Below are 23,564 nucleotides of genomic sequence, written 5' to 3'. Positions count from 1 at the left end.
TTTCCCTCAACTCCCTTCTCCTCTCCATCTCCCCTTGTCCTCCATGCTATTTGTTATGCTCCACAAATAAGTGAAACCATATGATAATTGACTCTTTCTGCTTGACTTATTTCACTCAGCATAATCTCTTCCAGTCCCGTCCATGTTGCTACAAAACTTGGGTATTCATCCTTTCTTTTTTTTTTTTTTTTTTTTTAACCTAGATGTCCATCAACAGACGAATGGATAAAGAAGATGTGGTATATATACACAATGGAATACTATGCAGCCATCAAAAGAAATGAAATCTTGCCATTTGCGACGACGTGGATGGAACTAGAGGGTATCATGCTTAGCGAAATAAGTCAATCGGAGAAAGACAACTATCATATGATCTCCCTGATATGAGGGAGAGGAGATGCAACATGGGGGGTTGAGGGGGTAGGAGAAGAGTAAATGAAACAAGATGGGATTGGGAGGGAGACAAACCATAAGTGACTCTTAATCTCACAAAACAAACTGAGGGTTGATGGGGGGAGGGGGTTGGGAGAGGGGGTGGGGTTATGGATATTGGGGAGGGTATGTGCTATGGTGAGTGTTGTGAAGTGTGTAAACCTGGCGATTCGCAGACCTGTACCCCTGGGGATAAAAATATATGTTTATAAAGCTGTAAAAAAAAAAAAAAAAGACTAAGACTTTTAAACACCTTTATAGATTTAGTTGCACACACCACTAGAAGCAGTTACCACCCAAGTAGAACTAAGAGTTTTTAAAGTTTTTTTTTTTTGGTTTTTTTTTATCACTTACCCCTTCACCAAGCTCGAAAAGTAGAAAAGGTTTATTTTTGTAATGTGAAACAACAATTTTGTCGCCACTGGAAGACGCTGTCACGAGAAAGTTATCTAAATGAAGAGTTATGGAGCATCAGACAATTCATGGGCATCTCTAGCACTACACTATTATTGCAAGAATTGTGACAATAAAAGTGCACTAACCCAAGAAGACAAGCAAATGAATATAGCTTATACATCAGCTTTCAAAAATGGCTCAGGTTACTAATTACTAAGACTAATGCTCTTGACTACTACCGCAGGGAAGAACTATCCTCTCTGGCTCTATTACTTGAAAGCTATTTTACCCAAGTGAAATACTACTCCATTTTCAAAGAACAGGCCAGAAGGTCTAATTTTATCCTTCAAGAATGAGATCATGATAAAAGTAACATCAGCAAATATCAATCAGCCTTTTCATCTATGAACACTGCTCAAGATAGTTATTTATTAACACAGTGCTTGGTACCAATTTAAGCTAGGAAGCAAATATTCGTATTAGTCTCCTGTTCATCCATTAAAAAAATAAAGCCTGATATATTCTTAGAACTAGGATTTTTACATTAGAATCTTTCAATCTTAAATTAAGAATAAATATTACAGTAAATATAGCAAATATAAATAAATGTGGTTAAATAGCAACTATTTATGCTGTGGAAAAGTTTTATTTTAAATTAAGCTAAATTTATTAAAAACTTAATTTAAAATTAGTTATTTTAAAATTTAACTTAATTTAAAATTACAGTACCTTGTTTTACAGAACTTATAAGCAGAACAATCAGTAAACACAAAGCACTGTAAATTATTTTTAAATTAAAAAGATTAAATACAATATAATCAAGAATAATAGCCTAATTTTGAGAGTCACAATGAATTAAAATATCAGAAGTTTAAATCTTTGCTTTTTAACAAGTGAAATCTTAACTAGCTTTGGGCGGTTTCTGTAACATTTGTATATTTCATGAATAGACCATTGATTGTGATTTTATTATAATGCATGAATCAAACAAAATCATTCCCACCTAGATATTATACCATGGAGAAGAACAAATCATTTCCCTTACCTTGGCTTCATCCTATGTTGACTACTACTTTTTCTCCTTAGAATACAGAAAAGGACTGAACAAAGATAGTATGAGAGGGTAATCTAGTTACTCCTTTTATTTCTCTTGTAGTTTTAGGAATTGTGAGAAAGTGAGGAACATTATCTAACATGGCCAAAAATTCAATTCTTGGTACCTCACTCTTAATCCCGTTCTTGGAATCCATGCTAAGTGGACCCCAAGTAGCTCAATCTGGGAAGTCCTTGTTCTTTGGTAACTAATGTCTATGGAAGAGATCAAAGCCTCATTAGAAGTAAGACTATCTGCAAAAGTTTCCACTGTGTATTTACTTGTACAATAAAACTATACAGAAGACCAGTTTCCAAAAGTCATCCCACACAACCTCATAGTCACATCAGTTTTGTCAACAGACCATTAAGTGGTTTATCAGCAAATGCCAACTCCCCATAAAACTTCTTGGAATAAAAATAAACCCAAACTAATAAATCCCATCCAGAATTGCTACTTTTCTCTTATATAGTAAGTAATAGGGAAATTAAGCTTTACACATAATAAAAAGCTAACAATAAATAGAAGCAACCTTGCATATTTGTCACTCTCTTTAAAACATTTTTCCCCCACTACCCATCTGGAGAGTCCTTCAAAAATATACTCCCTTCACCAGGAGTTTGATTAATAGAGCACCAAAGTAATTTATTTTGCTGCTTTAACACAAAATCAAGGAATGATAAAGAGGTAAATTTAATTCAGTAAGAAAATTCATCACTTCTGTTACATATTTGCAAGAATAATTCGGTTGGGCATGAAAACTTCTGTTTTTGTTCATTAATCAGTCATATTTTAAAGCTTTGGTATTTTTACTTTCATCAGGAAACAGAATAGTTCATGATTTGATATTGATAAGATCAGACATGTGTTAAAACTTAATTTGTTTTTTAAGTAATAGCCTATATGTGTAAGTTATACAAAAGAATGGTAATTTCTAGCATAACAAGTTTATAGAACATTTCCAGAGTATTTTGTTTACAGCAGTGGCTCTACTAAGAGCTACTGGTTTCTGGTGGGTAAAGGCCAAGAACATTTCCAAACATCCTATAGTGTACACAAGAGCCCCCATAACAAAGAATTATCTAGTCTAAAATGTCAATAGTGCAATAGTGCAATTCTGATTTCTAAGATTTATCCCCTCACTTATTTTATCCACACTTAGGAACTTAAAGACAGGGAGTGCATAAATCAGAAATACAAAAAGCTTGGAAAATTCAATCTAGACAATTTCTCTGAGAGATCAGGCTATTTTCATCATAGACAGAAAGAAAGAGAAATACAGAGAGTACATCAATAAGATAAGGATGTTGGACAATTTTAATTTTTATCTCCTCCCCAACTTTGCTTTCTGTCTTTGAGTTCTGTCTTTAATTTGCAGACAAGATCCATAAATAGCCAAATGTTGATGCAAAAACTCATTCCAAAACCATCCAGAAGTTTTCCCACCATTACCTACCTTATTCCATTTGGGTTCAACAACAAAAAGTATTGATAACAAAACTAATTCTATGGTCTGGATCTAGCAGTTTCTATATATATATGCAATATATACACATGTGTGTGTATATACCTATATACATATATATGTATGCATTCCTATGATGTATTTATTAAATCCCTATTTCACTTTATCTATCTAGCTTTCACAGCTATGCAAAATATATTTCTTATTATTAGTCACATGCAAAAGTTTCATTGATGTTATTTTACCTAACAAAAAGTGGTTATTAAAAAAAAAAAAGGATACTATTGGTGCTCCAACACATTGAGCTGATTCCATGTGGTGATGTGTGTGGGCTGAATTTATCCACCAATGTCATAGAAGCAGCATCCCATATTTTAATATCATCTCCGGATGAAGCAAATCTGAGGTTTTCCTGCATGACTGCACCTACAAATAGTTCAAAACAATATATTTAAAAAACACTTAAGGATAGGCCAAAATGAAGGATCTAATCTAAATCAAGAGGCTCTACCTGTTCACTTTTGTTCCAGAAGGTGTGTTCACCACAAAGTAGCTGGAGCGTTCCTTCTAAAATCACATTCTCTCAGCTGACCCTTCCAATGGCTCTCCACAGCAATTATAATGAAATCCAACCTCCTTGGCATGCCTTACATGATCTGGCCCCATTTGTAACCGTCCTACCTCTCTTCCCCATGGCCGCCAGACTCACAGGCCTTCTTTCTTGCCTCGATCTTTCCACTTGCCACCCGCTCTGCCGGGAATGCTCTTTCCCCAGATATCCCAAGGTCATCTCCTTCACCTCACTCTAGTTTCAGCTAGTCTCCTCAGAAAAGCTTTCCCTGACCACCATGGCTAAAGCAGCCCCATACCAGTTGCCTATTATGCAGTTTCACTCCACCCCCTAACAGCACTTTCTGCTATTTGGAACTCTTACTTGTTCTCATAATAATGTCTGCCTCTCCTGACTAAAACAAAACAAAGATCCTGAAAATGGGTTTTGACTTGTTTACTATCAGTCTTGATATGTTCCTGGCACACAGTAGGTGCCCAACAAATAACTGTTAGCTAGAAAACTTCCTAAACCTCTTAAAAATGTACAAAAAACTGTAGCATCCCTGAGGGTTAGAATCCAGTGACTCCAGTTTTTTCCTAGTAACTCCAAAATTAGCAAATACAGCCAAAGGAGATGTCACTAAGTCCCTATACCAACACTTGCTCTACAACACCTCGCTGGTACTGTTTATTCACAGTATATAATTCAAATACATAATTCTGACAAGTGATTTAACAAACCAAGGCAGTCTACAAAACAGAAGGTAAGGGAGCTGCTTTAGGCAGATACTCTAAGAGCATTAAGTACTAATGGCATGACCAGTCAGAAAAAAATGCTCAAAAATACATGGAGGAAAGGAAGGGAAAGGAGCCTAGAAATATACCCTCCATACCTTCCTGATGTGTTCAGTGTTGAGGACAGCACAGTACTAGTGATGTCACAGACAGAGTCCCAAGTCACCAACAAAGCATCACATGTATGTCCAGTGTATCTTATCTCAGAGGTCAAGTTAAGGTTATAATAAATTACAAGGCCCTTTGATTCTCAAGAGACAAAAAATTTTTAACGTGCTTATAAAAAGATTAAAACTTTTGTTAACTAGAAAAGTCATTTATGTGGTTCATTATGCTTCATTCTTTGGATACAGTATTACCAAAAGCCGTTAGTCATCTGTTGAAATGTGGACATGCAGTGTTTGGATTTGGTGCCTCGACATGCGGTAACATGTTGGTTCCCTACTCAGGGTACAATTAAGTGCTGGAAAGGGGGAATCTCTTAAAACCAGTAAACAACTGAAAAATGCCTTTACTATAATCTCACACCATTCCTGTTGAGCTGTGTGGGGCAGTGTGGAAAGATCACTTAAGTCAGGGCTCAGAAAACAGGAGTTCAAAGGATCTGCCCCACAGTTAGGTGGCAGTGACTTTGGCAGTCACTTAATGTCGGTTTCCTTCTTTTCAAGTGCAGCGGGAAAGGGGACATCTGCCCACCTACCTCACTCTTCTGAGAACTGAGCACCTTTAAGGGAGAGGCATTACTCAGTCTCTCAAAGAAGGTCTCATCAAAGTGAGTTTTCAGGACACAAGGCGGCAAAACACAGCCAACCCCGAATTTAGGGACAGCGTCTACAGGGGGAAAAAAAAATCACTACAATACTTAGTTTCAACGTAAGTTCTTCAACTTTAATATACTTGCAGGAGCACCGCACAACTAGGTTACCTTATAAAATGCATTCGAGCCGTAGGGGAGGGGTTTACAAAAGGGGAGGCGGCCGGTGGAGAAGCGGCAAACTTTCCGGGGGACAGCACACCCCCCCGCAGAGCCGCCACCAACCCACCCACCCCAGCTGCCCGGGCCACTCTCAGGCTGAGCAGGTGACTGTCGCAGACGGAGGTGCGCGACCCCGGCCCGCGGCTCCCGGGCACTTCCGCGCCAAACCCGCTGCCGCGCCCCTGCCCGACAACTGTCCGGAGCACCGGACCGGCCACGGAGCGGGGCTCGGGGACCTCCGACGCGCCCCCGGGGTGGCCGGAAAGAGGGCGGGGTTCGGGAGTGTGCAAAGACGCGGCGAGCGGCGGCCAGCTAACCCCCCGGCCCTCCGGAACCTCACCTCTCAGCCTCGGTACACCGGGGGCCACCGCGCGGCCCGCTCCGGCACTGGGCTTCCGGCTCCCGCCCTGACTGTTAAACTTCGGCGGCCGGAAGTCCCGCCCGCAAGTAGCGTCACGGGGAGAGGCGCTGCACGGAGCGGGGGTCGGGTTGGCTGGGCAGGGGCGGGGTAGGGCCTCCGCGGCGGTAGCGATCCCACCGCCAGGGCGGGAACTGGAGGGCTGGGAGGCTCGCGCCTTCCAGGTTCCAGCGACGGTCTCGGGCACAGGCAGATGTGCCTTTGTTGTACATTTGTTCGCTGACTGCCCGGATTGTCCCAGGTTCTAGGCTAGACTCGGTGCGCCGTGATGGGCTTAGCCTGGGAGGGCAGGGATACGGTGAACGTTGTCGTCCCTGGCCTCGTGGAGCTTACAGTTCAGTATAGGAGGTAGACGTTAATAAATAATTACGTATTTAAAAGTGAAGCTGACAGTTGCTTCAAAGAAAAGCTAACAGGTGAATGAAAAATATATGAAAGGGAAATGAACATGGGTATGGGTTTAGGAAAGGCTTCCTTGAAGAGGAAACCATGGAGAACAGATAAAACCCCATGCAATTTACAAACCAGAAGGTATGCTCAGAAAAGCTCAGAAATAACCAAAAGTGTAAGTGTCTGAGGTATATGACTTCAAAACCCAGGATCTTTTTTCCTAATCATTGATCTTTCTTCTTAATCATGCTACAGGGTCAGGAACATCAAACACCATCTGGTTGAGAATTCGGAAAGCGAAGTTTCTCAGAGTGGAAAAAAGAGTTGCCAAACTGAGTTTTCAATACCAAGTCCTTTTTTTTTTTTTTAAAGCCCTAATGACAATTTTTGCTGAGAATACTTATAATAAATATGGGGCATTTCTTCTGCAAACAGTATTATTATTCTTTCATCACAAATGTGTCAAAGAACTAGGAGTGGTTTCCTGAACTGGGTACATAAGCCCCAATTACTTGTACCCATGTTGCAAGTAAACTTGAAAACTCTGAATGCAATTTTTTCTGAGCAGAAACTGAAATCCTAACCAAGTTGTAAAGATTGATAGGAAGCCTCAAAAGGAGAAAGATAGCAAGCAGCAACTGCCTTGTATAGTTTACAGTTCTTGAGTTTATTAAATCCAATTTTGGGAGGGATGGGGGCCAAAAGGTTAGAAAATGATAAGATATACTACGGGAATAGGGGCAAGGAGAATTGGGGCTAATAGGGAAGAAAAGACAACTAAATCTCTGAAAAGTTAAAGCCAGAAAAAAAAATTGAGACTAGAATATATGCAACAAAATATAATAATGCATGTCATATAATACATATTATATACTGTATGGTATAACAAATATATATGACAATACATGTTACTTATTGAATGTATACTTCACTAAACATATATGTATGCATGCATAGACATAATTTGTATATATATACCATATGTATAAGTCATCCTTCTAAAAACATTACACTATTATATGTACCCCGCTTTACATATGAAGAAACAGAAGTTAAGTTAACTTGCCTGAGGTCATACAGTTTAGAAATTGTATGGACAGGAGTTAAACACAGAACCATAAGTCTACAAAGACTGTGCTATATGGTCAAGAGCTAAAACACAGCATGAAGAGCCAAAAGTTAACCTCCACTACCCCTCCTTGCTGGTGCCACAGCCTCATCAAAATTTACATGGTCTTGAGACAGTTCTGTCATTCCTGTTCCTACCCTTCTGCCTATGTGCATACTTTCCTCAGATCTATAAAATATAAGCAATAGAAGCCAAATGTTGGAAACCACACTAATATATGAATTATATAAACATATATACCTCTCCAAAAGTAGACATCATTACAAGGAATATTTCTAGAGAAAATGAGGTCAATAAAACCAGAAGCTATATAAATTATACATAGATATGTGACTACAGAAACAAAAAGTATATGAAGAATAAATGTCTTAATTAAAGGAAGAAAAAGCATATCCAGAATCATTGTTGGAGACTTTGACAGAATTCTTTCAGTAACTGATAGAATATCCAAATAAGAAAAACAATAAGATGTGGAAGATCTGAACACTATTAACTATTCTATATGAAAAAAGAAGAAGGAAGGAAGGAAGGAAGGAAGGGTTGGTTCCAAAGTCAATAGTCTATGACTCTCTTAAGGAACCTAGAAAAAGAAGAGCAAATTACACAAAGAAAACAATGAAGCTAAAAACAAATGAACAGTAAAATATCCAATGAAATCAGAAGGTGAATCTTTGTAATGACTAATAAAGTAGATAAACCTCTACCTAGACTTATCAAGAAGAAAGAGAAAACATAAGTTAACAATAGAAGAGGGGAAAGAGAGGCTAATGATACAGAGCCAAAAGAAATTTCAAAAAATAGTAAGGGAAAAATATGAACAACGTTATAACAATAAATTTGGTAATTAAATGGACAAATATCTTGGAAGACATAGATATTAAAACTGACACAAGGAGAAATAATATGAGTAGTCCCTATGTATACTACAGAATTTGCATTCCTAATAAAGGATAGAAAATACCAGAATTCACCATTGAATTCTACCAAACACATAAGAAAGAAATGATACCAGTCCAATACAAACTTCCGCTGAAAAGAGGAGGAGGGAGTATCTTCTAAACTTATTTTTTTAAGGATAGTATTAGTATTAGTCTGATACTAAAACCAAAGACATTACAAGAAATAACTATAGACTCCTATCTCTCATACATACACAAATTATACATGTATGCAAATTAACTATATATGCAAATTAATTCCAATAACACATTAAAAGGATTATACATCATGACCAAGTGGAGTTTATTCCAGAAATAGAAGGTTAGTTTAACCTCCCAAAATTAGTTTATATAATTCACCATATTAACAAGAGAAAGAATACCCATATAATTATGTCAATAGGTAAAGCACAAGCATTTGAAAAAAAACAGTATTCACTCATGATTAATAAGTCTCAGCAAACTAGGGGAAAAAAACAGGAAATACCTCACCTGGGTCAAGAACAGACCATACTTCATGGCAAAAACAAAACGAACAAACAAAAAACGAATGCTTTTCTCCTAAGATCAAGAACAAGACAAGGATGCCCAGTCTCACAACTACTATTCAGGTTCTTCTGGAGGCCCTTGCTGGTGCAATAAGAGACGGAAAAGGAAAAGAAAAGAAAAGAAAAGAAAAAAAAGAAAAAAGAAAAGAAAAGAAGAGAAAGAAAAGAAAAGAAAAAAGAAAAGAAAAGAAAAGAAAGAAAAGAAAAAAGAAAAGAAAAGAAAAGGAAGAAAAGAAAAAAGAAAAGAAAAGAAAAAAGAAAAGAAAAAAAAGAAAAGAAAAGAAAGAAAAGAAAAGAAAGAAAAGAAAAAAGAGAAGAAAAGAAAAGAAAGAAAAGAGAAAAGGAAAGGAAAGAAAAGAAAAGAAAAAAAAGAAAAGAAAAGAAAGAAAAGAAAAGAAAGAAAAGAAAAGAAAAAAGAGAAGAAAAGAAAAGAAAGAAAAGAGAAAAGGAAAGGAAAGAAAAGAAAAGAGAAAAGAAAAGAAAAGAAAAAAGAGAAAAGGAAAGGAAAGAAAAGAGAAGAGAAAAGGAAAGGAAAGAAAAGAAAAGAAAAGAAAAAAGAGAAAAGAAAAGAATAGCATACAGAATGTACCGGAAGAAGCAAAATTCTCTTTATTTGTAGACAATTATGATTATGTACTGGAAAATCATAAGAAATACGTTAAACAGCTCCTAGAACCAATAAGTAAATTTAGCAAGGCCTATGCAAAATCATATAAAAATAGAGTAACATTTCTAAATACTAGCAATAAGCAATTGGAAAATGAAATAAAAATTACAATCCCATTCCAAATAGCACCCAAAAGCATAAATATTTAGTTAATTTAATAAAGTATACTCAGTAACGACGCACTGAAAACTACAAAACATTGCTGAGAGAAGTTAAAAGACTTAAATAGAGAGGTATATATATCACACTAATGAGATGGAGAATATTGCCAGACTGTCAATTTAAAAAAAAAAAAAGACAAATGCAAAAGAACTATACCTGCTGTCAATGTAGATCTGACACAAATTAGTCCACAGTGACAGAAAGCAGTATAGTATTTGCCTGAGCAGTGGGAGGGATGGACTATGGAGAAGTCAAGGAAGCAGTTGGTGGTAATGGAAACTTCTTTACTTTGGTTTTTGTGTGGTTTCAATGCATCTATCAAAGTTCAGGAACTAAGAGCTCCAGATGCTAAAAAATAAAGTGATGTCCTTGACTTATAAGAGAAAAACAAAATTAATTATTTCTTTAAAAGACATACCAAAATACATAACTGTCAAATTTCAGAATATTGGCTTGAAGAAATTTTAAACATTCCCCAAATGGGGGGAAAAAAAGTTACTACACAAGGTTCAAGGATTTGAATGGCTTCCATGCCATTCCTATTCTAGCAGGAATACTTGAATTTATAAAACAATGGAACAATCCCTTTATATTTTTGAGCAAAACAAAAAAGAAAGATTATTAAGCAAAAATTATGTAGTCCTATTACTCTTCAGCTGTGAGGGAATAAAACCATTTTCAGTCATGTAACTTCTTAACAAATTTACCTCCCATGCACCCTATGAGGAAGATATTTGAGGGGGTGCACCACCAAAACAAAGGAGAAAACAGAGAGAGGGAGCGTGGGTACCCACCTTGAGAAAGGTAAAGGGAATCCCCAGGATGTCACTGAAGGAAAATTCCAGGATAACAGCCAGACACTGGGCTTAAAGAACAATCAGTCCAAACAGCAGGTCAAAAGTCTCCAGGAGCACTATTGTCAAAAATAAAAATACACAAACACACACACATACACATACACATACATATCTCGCATGCTTAATTGTGTTATGAAGAGATTTGCAGAACTGAGAGAGAGAATGTAAAGGGTTTATTTTGTGATTGAAGACATAAAAAACTGGAAAACCAACCAACCAGCCAAACTATAAGAGAAAACTAACACTAGGGAAACAAAAAGTTGGGCAAGAAAGGAAAAATGGAAATAGCAACCACAATATACCATATAATTTGGTGATGAGTAATAGTAGCATAATCATAGAAAATGAACATGGAATTTTAATTTAACCAAAATTATGATACAGCTATCTTGAATTGATAGACGGGAAGTATGCATTTGCATGTAGTTAGGTTCTGTGAGAACAGATTCCCTGCCTTCTATGGTGGAAAGTTAATAGTAAATCCTAAAATTGAAAAAAATCTTATCATGAATAAGCTTATTATTCAGAGAGTTGGAGATGAAATCCAAAAGACTTCACAAAAAAGTTGCTTCAGGGAGAGTCGAAAGTGGGTAATGATGGATAAAGACAAGGGACTCAGGGTGCCTGGGTGGCTCAGTGGGTTAAAGCCTCTGCCTTCATCTTGGGTCATGATCCCAGGGTCCAGGGATCAGGCCCCACATCTGGCTCTCTGCTCAGCAGGGAGCCTGCTTCCCTTCCTCTCTCTGCCTGCCTCTCTGCCTACTTGTGATCTGTCAAATAAATAAATAAAATCTTTAAAAAAAAAAAGACAAGGGACTTTTTAAAAAATTTTTTTGGCCTTATGGTTTTATGTTCCTCTTTTTAAGTTATTCCAATATGTCTGATTCTTCTAAATAAAGTAAATTTAAAAAGAGAAAAAAAGTAAGTACTATATATTGACCCATTCATAGTTTAAGGTGTCAAGATTTAGAAAGGTTGGAGCAACTACATAATATATTTTATAGTGGTTTTCAGGGATATGCCAAAAAGCCACATTGTTTGTTATTATTGCAATGTCAACGAACATTTGTGAGTCCTCCAGCTTCCCAGGAAGCTGTGCAGGTTACGTGATTTCAGTCACCGAGACGAACAATATCCCTACCTTGGAGAAGCTCCAGTTATACCAAGGTAACACATACTAGGGATATAAATTGATAAATGCTATATTTATCAAGTGCTGGGAAGTCTTAGTGGAAGAAAGAATTAGTACCACCTAAGGAGCCAGGATTGGTTTCAAAAGGAAGCAAGATAAATAAACATTTATTTAACAACTTACAGTTTCCAGGAGTAATGCGGTCCTATGACATGGAAATGTGCATCCCTTCCCTCTGCATCCCTTCCCCACAACTGCCACCAGCCATTGCTTTGGGAACCTGCTGCCCTACATGGTACTTCTTTGCACACTGTTCCCTAGGACTTTCCCGGAGCTCCTTCTGGCACTTTAATCAGGTTTGTGTTCAATTCTTACCTCTTCTTTTCTCCAGACTACATTGTCTAAAATATCCCCACACCTCATCATGCTCTTTCTTCTTACCTGAATTTGTCTTCAAAGCACGTAACTACTTAACATTTTACAATACTATACATTTATTTACTTTTGTTTGGTTGGTTTGTTTTCTTTATTGGAATTGAAAGTGCCACACAAATATTGGCCCCTTTTTCCTTGCTACTGTACTCCCAGTGCTTCGACCAGTGCCTGGGATCTAGTAGGTGCTCAGCATTCATTTGTCAATTATGTTAATGGATGAAGACTGAATATCTCCAGTCTAAATCCCTCACCTGAGTGCAGACCCATATATACTCAACGGCTGCTCTCTCCACCGAATCATCCTACTGCCTCTCTGCCAAACCGTCCCCGCTTCCGTAGCTCCTCGGAGCATCCCAATGGCTCAAACCAGACATTGCCAAGTCAATACTGACTTACCCCTCTTCCTTCCCTCCTTCCCACAAACATCCAAATAGGACCTCACTAAACCCCCTTTATTCTGTTCATGAATAACTCTCAAATCTGTCCAGTTCTCCCCATCCCCACTGCTATTATCTTGATTTAAAGTATCCTTGACTCTTGGCCGAATTGTTGAAAGAGTCTCCTCTTCTTTTGTTTTCCCAGTACCCGGCTCTAATCTCTCCAACTACCCTCCAAACTCCTACCACACTGCTTCTCATTAAATGCAATCGGATCACAGGACTGCTGTGCTTAAAACCTAGGTTCTTAGAATAAAATTTAACTCCTTTGCTTGGCCCCGTTCACCACTGCCTCCTGCTGACATCCCCAGGTTTTCTCTGGCCACCTGTTCAGCCTTACCAGCCAGCTATACCCCATACCGGCTTGTCTCGCCTTTGTCCTTGCTGCTTCCTCTGTTTAGAACATGTCCTGCCCCTCTCCAATTTGATCAGATGGCAGAGACTGAGAAACTGACCCCCTGTTGCGTGCTGCCTCAGCAACCTTTGCCCACTCCACTGGACTGTAAATCATGCTTCTATTCATTGGCCCAAAGCTCAGGAGCACAGAGGAGCATAGTGCCTGCCTATGAAAAATAGGTCTTTACGTCCCCAGTACCTAGCATGATGCCTGACACAAAGGAGATACCTAGTAAATGTTTGGAGAATGAATGAATGAATGAGTGAATCTGTTTTTCAGAATCTCTTTTCTTAGAATCTAGCAGTAAAGTGGAAAGTGGATCGCTGGTAGGGAGTCTCAAAGCATGCAGAGTAGTTAAGAGCTAATTGACATATTCCGGACAAGATGAAGAGAGCCTGGACTCAAGCAGAGGCAACAGAAATGGAAATAAGGAGTCAGAATAAGAGACTTTTGTTCCAAAAAACAAAAGGTATTTTATGAGCAAATGCAATTGAGCACTGTGTGTGTTCTGAAGGATGGGTCTAGTGTTTTAAATTTAGACAAAGGGCTGGAAAGCCAGACGTACCCCATGAGAAGCAATCAATCAACAAACTTCATGAAAGTGAGAGGAGGTGATTGAAGTAGACAAAGAGGTTAGCAAGGCACATAAGAGTTTTTGATACAGAAATGAAAGAGAGTGTTTTAACTGCCGAAGAATCTAGAGGCTGACAAGGAGAGTGAAGATTTGAGTGCAGAGGATATAATAACTGGAAAAGTTTGCTTCAGTCCTTAATATGGTAATAAAATTTGCAGACAGCCAATAATGCTATATTGACTACAAAGTTATACATTATACAAGCTGCCTTCCATTTTGATCAGAGAGGTATAAAAAAAGTAAGCAAGCAAGCTTCTGCGATTTAGTGGGGGGAAATAACTAACTTCCAGGGCGTGCCATAAGATCCGTGTAGCCTTATCTCATTTACAAATAATTGACATCTCTGGAGTCATAACGTGATGTGACGCGTAAGGTATCCCCAAAACATGGAAAGATTCTATTATGACATCTGTGCTATTAGCCCAAATGCGGGGAAGGGAAAGGAATGGGTATTTCCTAGGAGCCTACTATGTGGAGGACACTAGGGTTTACATGTGTCTCTCACCCATCTTTACTTATTAAAAATGTTAACAAGTCATTATCTGTCATAACTGATTTTGGGAGATTCTTTTTGGGAAATTCTTCAGAAACAATGAAGACCTACAAATACTTTTTTTTTCCTGAATAAAGAATATATATTATAACACATTTAATCAGTACAAAAAGATTTAAAAATAAATCTTCTCCCACTCCAGATACTGAGCCATATTTTTCTTCCTCTGAGACAATAACTAAAAATAATTTCTTATGCCCCTTTCCAATAACATTCTACACACATGTACACTTTTACATACATCACTCAAAAATCCTTCAATAGTCACTGAACACAAATATTAGCTTAATATACATCCGTTCTGTGGTCTTCTTTTTCACTTAACAGTCTAGCTTAGAGAGTTCCCCACCTTAGTACATATTAGTATCATTCTTTTCTCTCATCATATAATATTCCATTCTGTGGATGTACCATGTTTTATTTAACAAAGTCTCTGTTAGTGAATATTAAAGATGTTTCCAGATACTATTTATTCATGCATAATTTCTCATACACGGGATTAGAACTGTATTTGCTGGCACTGTTCAATAGTGATATGACGTGAACAACTTATACAAAATTAAATGTTTAGTAGTCACATTTAAAAAAGTAAAAGAAAGAAAAAAAATAAAAATAAAATAAAAAGGTAAAAGAGGGGTGCCTGGGTGGCTCAGTCAGTTAAGCATCTGCCTTTAGATCAGGTTGTGATCTTGGGGCCTAAGATCAAACTCCACATCAGGCTCCTCTTCAGCAGTGCGTCTGCTTCTCCCTCTCCCTCTGCCCTTTCCCCCAACTTGTATGCTCTCTAAGTAAATAAGTAAATAAATAAAATCTTAAATAAATAAAAAATCAAAAGTAAAATAAGTAAAATTAACTTTTAAAATATATTATATTTAACCCATTATATCCCAAATATTCAACTTGTAAATCAAAGTAAAAAATCAGCAAGAGGGGTTTCTGGGTGGCTTAGTTGGTTAAGCGTCTGACTCTTTTTTTTTTTTTTAAGATTTTATTTATTTATTTGACAGAGAGAGATCACAAGTAGACAGAGAGGCAGGCAGAGAGAGGGAGGGAAGCAGGCTCCCTGCGGAGCAGAGAGCCCGATGTGGGACTCAATCCCAGGACCCTGGGATCATGACCTGAACTGAATGCAGCGGCTTAAACCACTGAGCCACCCAGGCACCCACGTCTGACTCTTGATTTTGGCTCAGGTCATGATCTCAGGGTCATGGGATGAGCCTTGCATCAGGTTCTGTACTCATCATGGAGTCTGCTTGTCCCTCTCCCTCTATTCCTCCCCACTCTTGCACATGATATCTAATTATCTATAGTAAATAAATAAAATCTTTTTAAAAACCATCAATTAGATATTTTACATTTTATTTGGACTGAGTCTCTGAAATCCAGTGTATATTTTAGGGAGTGCCACCTAACTCAGACAAGCCACATTTTCAGTGCTTAGCAAGTAGGTACAGTCATGACTACCATACTGGAAGGCATAGGTATATACATACATTCCTAGAAGGGAATTGCCAAGAGTATGAGGTAAAATGCCTTTCAAAGAAGCTGTACCTATTTAAGTTACCTCAGTTCAGTTAAAAATAGCATATCACTGAGTTTTGATTTGCAGTTCCTACATTACAAGTGAGTTTGAACATCTTATATGTTGAAAAGTTATTTGTATTTCCTTTTCTGTGGATTGATTCTTTCTTTTTTTCTTTTTTCTTTCTTCCTCTCTTTCTTTTACTAGATTTGTTTTCTTCCTCACTGGTAGATCAGAGAATGAAACTACTCCCTTTATCTGTCATAAATGTTGCAAACGTTTTTTTTTTAGTTTACCCTCTTTTGGCTTTGGTTATAGCATTAGTTTGCCATGCAAAAATGTTTACATTTTAAGCAATCAGAATATCAGTCATTTACGGCATCTTGATTTTATTATACTTATAGAGGTTTTTGTCTAAGATCATTTAAAAAATCTTTTCCATGACTCTTCTAATCCTCACAATAAAGTTAAGAAACTGATGTCATCATTTCCATTTTACAAATTAGAGAATAGATGTTTAGAGAAATATTAAATACATTGCTTAAAAACACCCAGCTGATAAGTGGAAGTGCTAGGATTCAAACCCAGTTTGTCTAATAACATTAGAGACTATGCTGCTTTTTTTACTACACTGTAAAGATCAATATAACCTGTGTTAGGTGTCTCCCTGCTGTCCACTTATTTTAAATCCCAGTGCTGTATTAAATATATCATTATTATTGATAGCTAAAACATTACATCAATGCTAACACCATATTCCCACAAAATTTCAGATAAATAGAAATAAGAACACTGGACAATCCCATGGCATAAGGATAACAGGTGTTCCCTGGGTGGAGGAAACCAAGGGTAATCCACTGGAATGCAACCATCAGGGAGGGCTAACACATGGGAATGATGACATTTGATTGGTGTCATAAAGGAGATGCAGAGATTAGACAAAGAACAGAGGGACAAAAAGTTCTAGAGAACAAACGTAAAATGTTCAAGAGTTCAGTTCATTGAGTGAACAGAGAACAAATAACAGGTTTCAGTGAGACTGCAAAGAGCTTTGACTTTGAGAATGAAGGGTTTGGACATATTTATGTGAGTAGCCAGGAGTCACTGATACATTTTGAAGAAGGTAGTGACATGATTGGAATTCTGCTTCAGAAGATTAATCTGGCTGGCGTGTGTAAGAGCTACTGAGGAAAGAAGAGTGTAGGAGAGAGAGAGAGAGGGAGTGAGAGGTGTGAGGGAGAGAAAGGCGGGAAAGGAGCAGATCATTTAGTGTCCTGGAGAGGAAGATTAATCCATCATTACTGTACTACATGATTATGTTGTATTCCTATTACTCACCTTTCCCACTAAATTTTGCTCCAAATGACAACTTACATTGTTTTAAAAACTCAAATCTGTCCTTAAAGAAATAGATTTTTACCCCCTTCAAGCTTTGAGACAAATTCAGAAGAGAAGTATCAGAAATATCTTGTGCAGTGATTTCACTGCTGGATAAATGTACACCTTCTCGAAGTGAATACCTTGGAAAATCCAGTGATTTTACCTAATGTTTAAAAAAAATCACATTATAGTCTTACCTCATGCTAAAAACAAATTTCAACCACCGTAAAGGAGAAGAAAATCTGCCTTTCTTATATGTGATTTTCTGAGAATACATACATCTTTGTTTTGTTGACTGTTTCCTTTGTATCTTATTCATATGTTTAGTTAATAGGCAAGCTTCCTCAAAATGAAGACTAGTCTATGGGGGTTTGCCTTCGTTTTTAAATCTATCTGTCAGAGCTGAGTCTAAAAGGCTGACTGGGTTTCAACTGCAAACTGGCTTCCACCATCATCATTCAACAGATTGTAGACATCTGCTGTTTTTGGTTGCCCTCCATATCTCCCACATATTCTGGAAACAGCAACTCTTCTTCTTCTTTCCTTTGGATTTATTCCTCCCCTCTCAAACCCTGTGATTCTGATTGTGTGGCCATTCACTGTACCTACTCCCTGGCCTAGGAATGGACCCATGACTCTGGCCTGATTAATCAGTCCTTCTGAGCAAGTTGTATTTCCCAAGGTGGGGAAAGAGTTGTTCCCTCTTTTCTCTGGAGTTACAAGACTAAAGAAATGTAAGCCTGGAGCTGTCTTATGTCCCTGCATGGACAGGGACCCTCTCTGCAGTAAAAGAGAATGAGACCAAAATGTAGAAGGACAGGGATGTGTGGACGAGGGGTTATGGCAAGAAATGGAGAGAAAAAAGTAATATTTAAAATCTGCTTCCACCCTTCTCATTCTCATCAACGGAACTGATAAATTCCTTCAGCTGATTTGACTTGAGCTTTCAGTAATTGCAACAAAAAGAGACCTAATTACTTCACTTACAAATAAGTTCCAATATACCCAATATGATGTCATATTGCATTACGAGCTTTTAGCTCATCCAAACTTTTTGATGTCCACATCTCTATTAGCTATGTTCTCTTTATTCTCTCTCTATTCTCTTAGTTTTTATCCCATCTCTCTAGCCACTCCATCTTGGTCTCCTTCTGGAACTTTCCCCCTTGGATTTCCATGCTGTGTCTTTCTTCCTGTGAAACAGTGTCAAAACCTATAGTTCTAAAACCCACTTCTATTCTGTTGATTTTAAACCTGACATCTCACAGACCCCTCCAGCCCAAGGGGCTATATAGTAAACTTACTGTCTTTGACACCAAATCTTCTTCTTTACCTACTCTAATCTGTATCTTAACTGATTGACCCATCACCCAACCATAAGCTCAATCCAGAATCCCAAGAATCATTGTTAGAGTCTCCTCCCTATCTTCTCTTTCCCTCTATCCTATCAATCATTAGGTCATACACATGTTATTTTCTAAGTATCCTTCAAATCAGCACTTACTTTTTATCTTAACATGCCCTACCCTAATTCAAACTACCTAGTCTGGAATACCACTGTAACCCCCTAGTGACTCATCCTACCTCTAGGTCAGTCCCTTTATAGTATATGTTCTATCTTATTACCAGAAGGTTCTTCCTACAAAATAAATATGACAATTTCACTCCTCTCCTGAACATGCTTCAGGAGATGGCTCCATATCACTTTTAGGATAAAGTTCTAGCTCCTTAGCTTAGTACATATAGCCATTCTTGAGTCACCAAACATGTATTAAACACTCCCCATGTCCCAAGATCTGTAGTAGTTGTTGTAGTTGCAGGAAATAAAACAAAAACATGGCTTCTGCCTAAAAGAGCTGCTGGTTTTGGAGAAAAGTCACTAAACAGCAGCAACTTGGTTGAAATGTATAACACGAATACATTGTGATTCATGCCATTTCTAATGCCATGAAACAGCAATATCAAATACATAATCCAAGAGACCTCAACCCGAGTTATTTGCCTATTAGAGACATACTCTTACTTTTAGCATTTTGTTTTAACTGAGATGAGGCTTTTCTAGAAAAGATTAAAGAAGGATTCATCCCAAAGAGTGACTTTCTGAATTTCTTTTAGCTACTGATAGATATTAGCACTCAAGGAGATTTGAACATTACAGCCTTGCACTCCTCTACCTTGATGGAGAAAGTTTTGTCTGCCTATGGCCACATAGATTCACCTTTGGGTCAGATAGCTGTTCTGTGCCTTCTAAACACAAAATAAAGGATGCTCTATATCACTTGGTTTCTAATAGCATGTCATAGACTTTGATGCAACATTATGGGGTTACAGTATGTAATTGGTTTGGTGCTTGCTTCCTGTCTACTCCTATAATAAAGGGTACATTAGGTAGGCTTTGTGTGTATGGCTTGACTTTGCATAAAACAGCTGCTCTCATTTTAAACTAGTGAAAAAACTAGGAATTATATCAGAGGGAACAATCCTTCGCCTGATGACCTAATGGGTTTTTTCTCTCTTCTAATTTCTATGAGTCTAGATGCATCTTTTGTGAGGAAAAAATGCTCTCTGGCTGTTAATTTGACAGCTGGAAATTTTTTGCTCTTCTTCACCTGGACTTTCATCACTGATTTCAGCTTGTAGGAGATGGGGAAGTTGTCTCAGAGAAACTATTTTTGAAAGCTGACTAACAATGGTCCAAGGGTGACTTGTAACGCAGGAAGGTAAGCATTAAGCAGATTGTTGAATAGGAAAAAAAAAATGTTGTTTGATATATTTCCTTCCTCCTGATGAAGTATTGACCAGAAAAGGGCTTCCTGGGTGCTAGTGAAATTCTATTTCTTTATCTCCAATGGTTACTGGGTATGCTCAATTTTAATAAATTCATTGAGCTATATTCTTTGGATTCATGCAACTTTCTGTATTTATGTTATACTTCAACCAAAAAAGAAAGAAAAGAAAAGAAAAAAAACCTTGCAAATTCTTTCCCTACCTGAAGGATTGAAGGATAAACACACACACACACACACACACATATCTTCCCTCTTCATACAAAGGGATTATCTTCCTAAAATATCTTTCTCTTTTCTGTTAGACTATAAATTCTCATTCTTCTTTATTAGAGTTTAAATTCCTTGTGAGTAGGGTATATGTCTTGCATAGTTTACACTCCCTCTTGGAGCTAGCACATAGGAGATACTTAGATAAATGCTGAACAAAGGAATGAATAAATGACCAAAGTAAAGATTTTAGAAACAGGTTTTAATAACTAAGAATAGGAATACAGTAAATTAGTATTCTCTACATCGCAAAAGACAATTATGTCCATGATGATCTTGGACATTGGCCAGGTTCTTCAGGAAGCTCGAATCTCATAATTGTGGTAAATATTAAATATAATGTTTGACCAATTAAACCAGCATTATCCTCAGTATTACTAGATAAGAGTTGGGAAGAGTAAGGTCTCTGCGACTTAGTGATTGTCTTTAAAGAGTGTTGCAACTACGGTACTGCAGGGTGAGATGGGCTTAGTGCTAGAGCAGGGGACACAGCACTGTCTCCATCCCCCATGTGATAAAATCTTCATTCATGTCACAAGAATAGTCATTGTTATTATAGGGACCTGACTTAACATGTACAGTTTTATTTTGTCCTTGTTTTCTTTAGCCTTCATCTTGAAAAACTTCGTGCTTAGACTGTGAAAGAACAAATAGAAAGATCAAGGTAGAAAGAATATGAATTGATACTGTAGACTCATTGCATGAAGGTTTGGGTTTTGCTAACATAGGGTGTAGGTTTAACAGCTGTGATGTCTGGGCCTGCGCAGAGTGGCATGTTAGAACTAAGATCCTTGCATGAAGCTGAGATCTTCAAAACATCATGCGGTCAGTAGAAAATTGGCTCTCTAAAAAATATCCACATCCTAATGCCAGGAACCTGTGAATGTTACCATTCTTGGCAAAAGGGAATTAAGTCTGTGAATGAACTGACTTTATAATAACTAGAGTATCCTGAGTTATCTGAGTAGTTCCAATGTCATTACAAGAGTCTTTAGAAGTGGAAGGAGAAGACAGAGGAAGAGATCAGAGATATGCCATGTGAGAAAGACCTAACTCAGCATTGTTGGCTTTGAAAATGGAGGTGGGGGGGCGCCATCAGCTGAGGAATGTGCACAGCTTTTGGAAGCTTCAAAAGAAAGAAATGGATTCTCCTCTAGGGACTCCAGAAGGAACCAGGTCTACTGACACATTGGTTTTAGCTCAATGAGATACATTTTGGACTTCTGACCTACAAAATTACGGATAGTTTGTGATAATTTAGTACAGCAGCAATAGGAAGCTAATGCAGACTTTGTCCTCCATAAATATTGGACTAGAAAAAAATCTGCTCATTAACACAGGTAAAGAACAAGGGATTTTATCTAATTTCCTGGTGCTTTAGGTTAAAAAGTGTCCCTTGAGATTTTGTTACCATGGTCTTTTTTTGTTACACCTTGCCCTTCACTTGGTGTAGGATCTGGGATTCCCAGACTGAGAAATCATCAAAATAATTTTTCTCAGGGAGCAGCTCCTGCCAAAATCCTCTCAGAAAGGCCCAACCTTAGTCCAAGACATGCACTATTTACACAGAGTTCTGAAAATACCCTACTTAAAAATGACAATCCAAATTTTAAAAAGAGAGAGAGAAATAATCCGCATAAACCAAGTTAAGCAGATATAACAAACAGCAAAAACAATATCATAGGAGTATCCTATGATAGAAAAACTACAGAGAAAGGAAAATAAGTATATTTAAAATGATTGATAACAGCAAAGCATCGGAATAATAAAACAAGACACTATAAAAAGATCAGACAGGGGCGCCTGGGTGGCTCAGTGGGTTAAGCCGCTGCCTTCGGCTCAGGTCATGATCTCAGGGTCCTGGGATCGAGCCCCGCATCGGGCTCTCTGCTCAGCAGGGAGCCTGCTTCCTCCTCTCTCTGCCTGCCTCTCTGCCTGCTTGTGATCTCTCTCTGTCAAATAAATAAATAAAATCTTTAAAAAAAATAAAAATAAAAAAAATAAAAAGATCAGGCAGATTTAATAAAGAACAAAGTGGAAATTCCAAAACTGAAAAAGATAGCCTTTGCAATTAAAATTTTTATGAACAGATTAAACAGCATTTAATCTTTGGTAGAATCAAAAAGAGAATTAGCAAACTGAAAGATAAATCTAGAGACACCATCTAGAACAATGACAGAAAGTGTAGAAAGAGAAGATCGAAAACACATGTACTAAGAATTCCTAAAGAAGAAAATCAAGTGAGTGGGAGCGAAGCAATATTTAGAAAATGTACCATATATGGTACATATAGAAAAAACATTTTCTAAATATTGTGTATATATATATATCTTAAAATCAATGTCAAGTAGGTACTGATGAAGAAAGTAAAATGGATATTAAGCACCTCTCTCTTGACTCTTGTTTCTGGAATAAAGTAAATAATAACCCTACACATTGAATAATTGGCCTATATTGTATATTATAGGCTTCTCTTCTGCCAAAATATAATTTGCAAAAGTTAAAAACATTATAAAAATATGAAATGAATATAAGACAAAGACTTCATCCAACTCATTAATTGGGGAGGGAAGTTTTAAAATGGTAAGGCTTATTCAAAGAGCATTTTTTTAAAGATTTTATTTATTTATTTGAAAGACAGAGAGGCAGGCGGGGTGGGAGGGAAGCAGACTCCCTGCTGAGCAGAGACCCCGATGCGGGACTTGATCCCAGGACCCTGAGATCATGACCTGAGCCGAAGGCAGAGGCTTTACCCACTGAACCACCCAGGCGCCCCCAAAACAGCACTTTTAAATGTTGGAATAAGATTGCTAGGTTAAACACAAAACTGAGTTTGTCCTACAGGACAATGAATGATCACCTTTGGGTTATCTTCTCATCACTGGCATCCCTTTGGGACAAGATTCATTTACATTTTTATTATCAGTTTTCTACAAGTTAACCTCCACACTTCCAGAGAAGTAAAATGTCCTAATCAGTAGTAAAGAAAATGCTAAACACAAGTTTACAACCCTAGAAAATCAGATACCTGCTTCAGGCATTAGACAATGTCCTGCACTCCACGATCAGGAGACCAAGTGATCCTTTCTGCCTATTTCCAAATTGTGGATAGTTTTTCTTAACATCCCATTGATTTGGAAAGATTTCATAGATTTAAAAATCCATTAACACCAAATTGGCCCTTCATCATACTTCATGTG

General features: G+C 37.5%; 1 protein-coding gene across 7 annotated transcripts in view; it reads right to left on the bottom strand.

Moving 5' to 3' along the window:
• Positions 1-6,144, bottom strand: part of NEDD1 (NEDD1 gamma-tubulin ring complex targeting factor) — a 45,296-nt gene extending 39,152 nt beyond the window's left edge. For 2 of the 7 annotated variants that reach the window (XM_047741813.1, XM_047741818.1), the window contains exons 1-4: positions 6,050-6,144; positions 5,434-5,564; positions 3,669-3,812; positions 787-881 (exon numbers count right to left, since the gene is read on the bottom strand). In XM_047741813.1, coding sequence (XP_047597769.1) covers positions 787-881; positions 3,669-3,804 — 231 coding nt within the window. In that variant the 5' untranslated portion in view covers positions 3,805-3,812; positions 5,434-5,564; positions 6,050-6,144. Of the gene's footprint in view, positions 1-786; positions 882-3,631; positions 3,813-4,831; positions 4,970-5,433; positions 5,584-5,658; positions 6,008-6,049 lie in introns of those variants that run through there. The other 5 variants (XM_047741815.1, XM_047741820.1, XM_047741816.1 and 2 more) reach the window with 5 other exon arrangements.
• Between the last annotated feature and the right edge of the window lie 17,420 nt (positions 6,145-23,564).

Source organism: Lutra lutra, chromosome 8 (assembly GCF_902655055.1).
Source record: "Lutra lutra chromosome 8, mLutLut1.2, whole genome shotgun sequence".
NCBI classification, from domain to species: Eukaryota; Metazoa; Chordata; class Mammalia; order Carnivora; family Mustelidae; genus Lutra; species Lutra lutra.
Note: the sequence above shows the minus strand (reverse complement) of the source record. Positions and strands in the feature narration are given on the sequence as shown.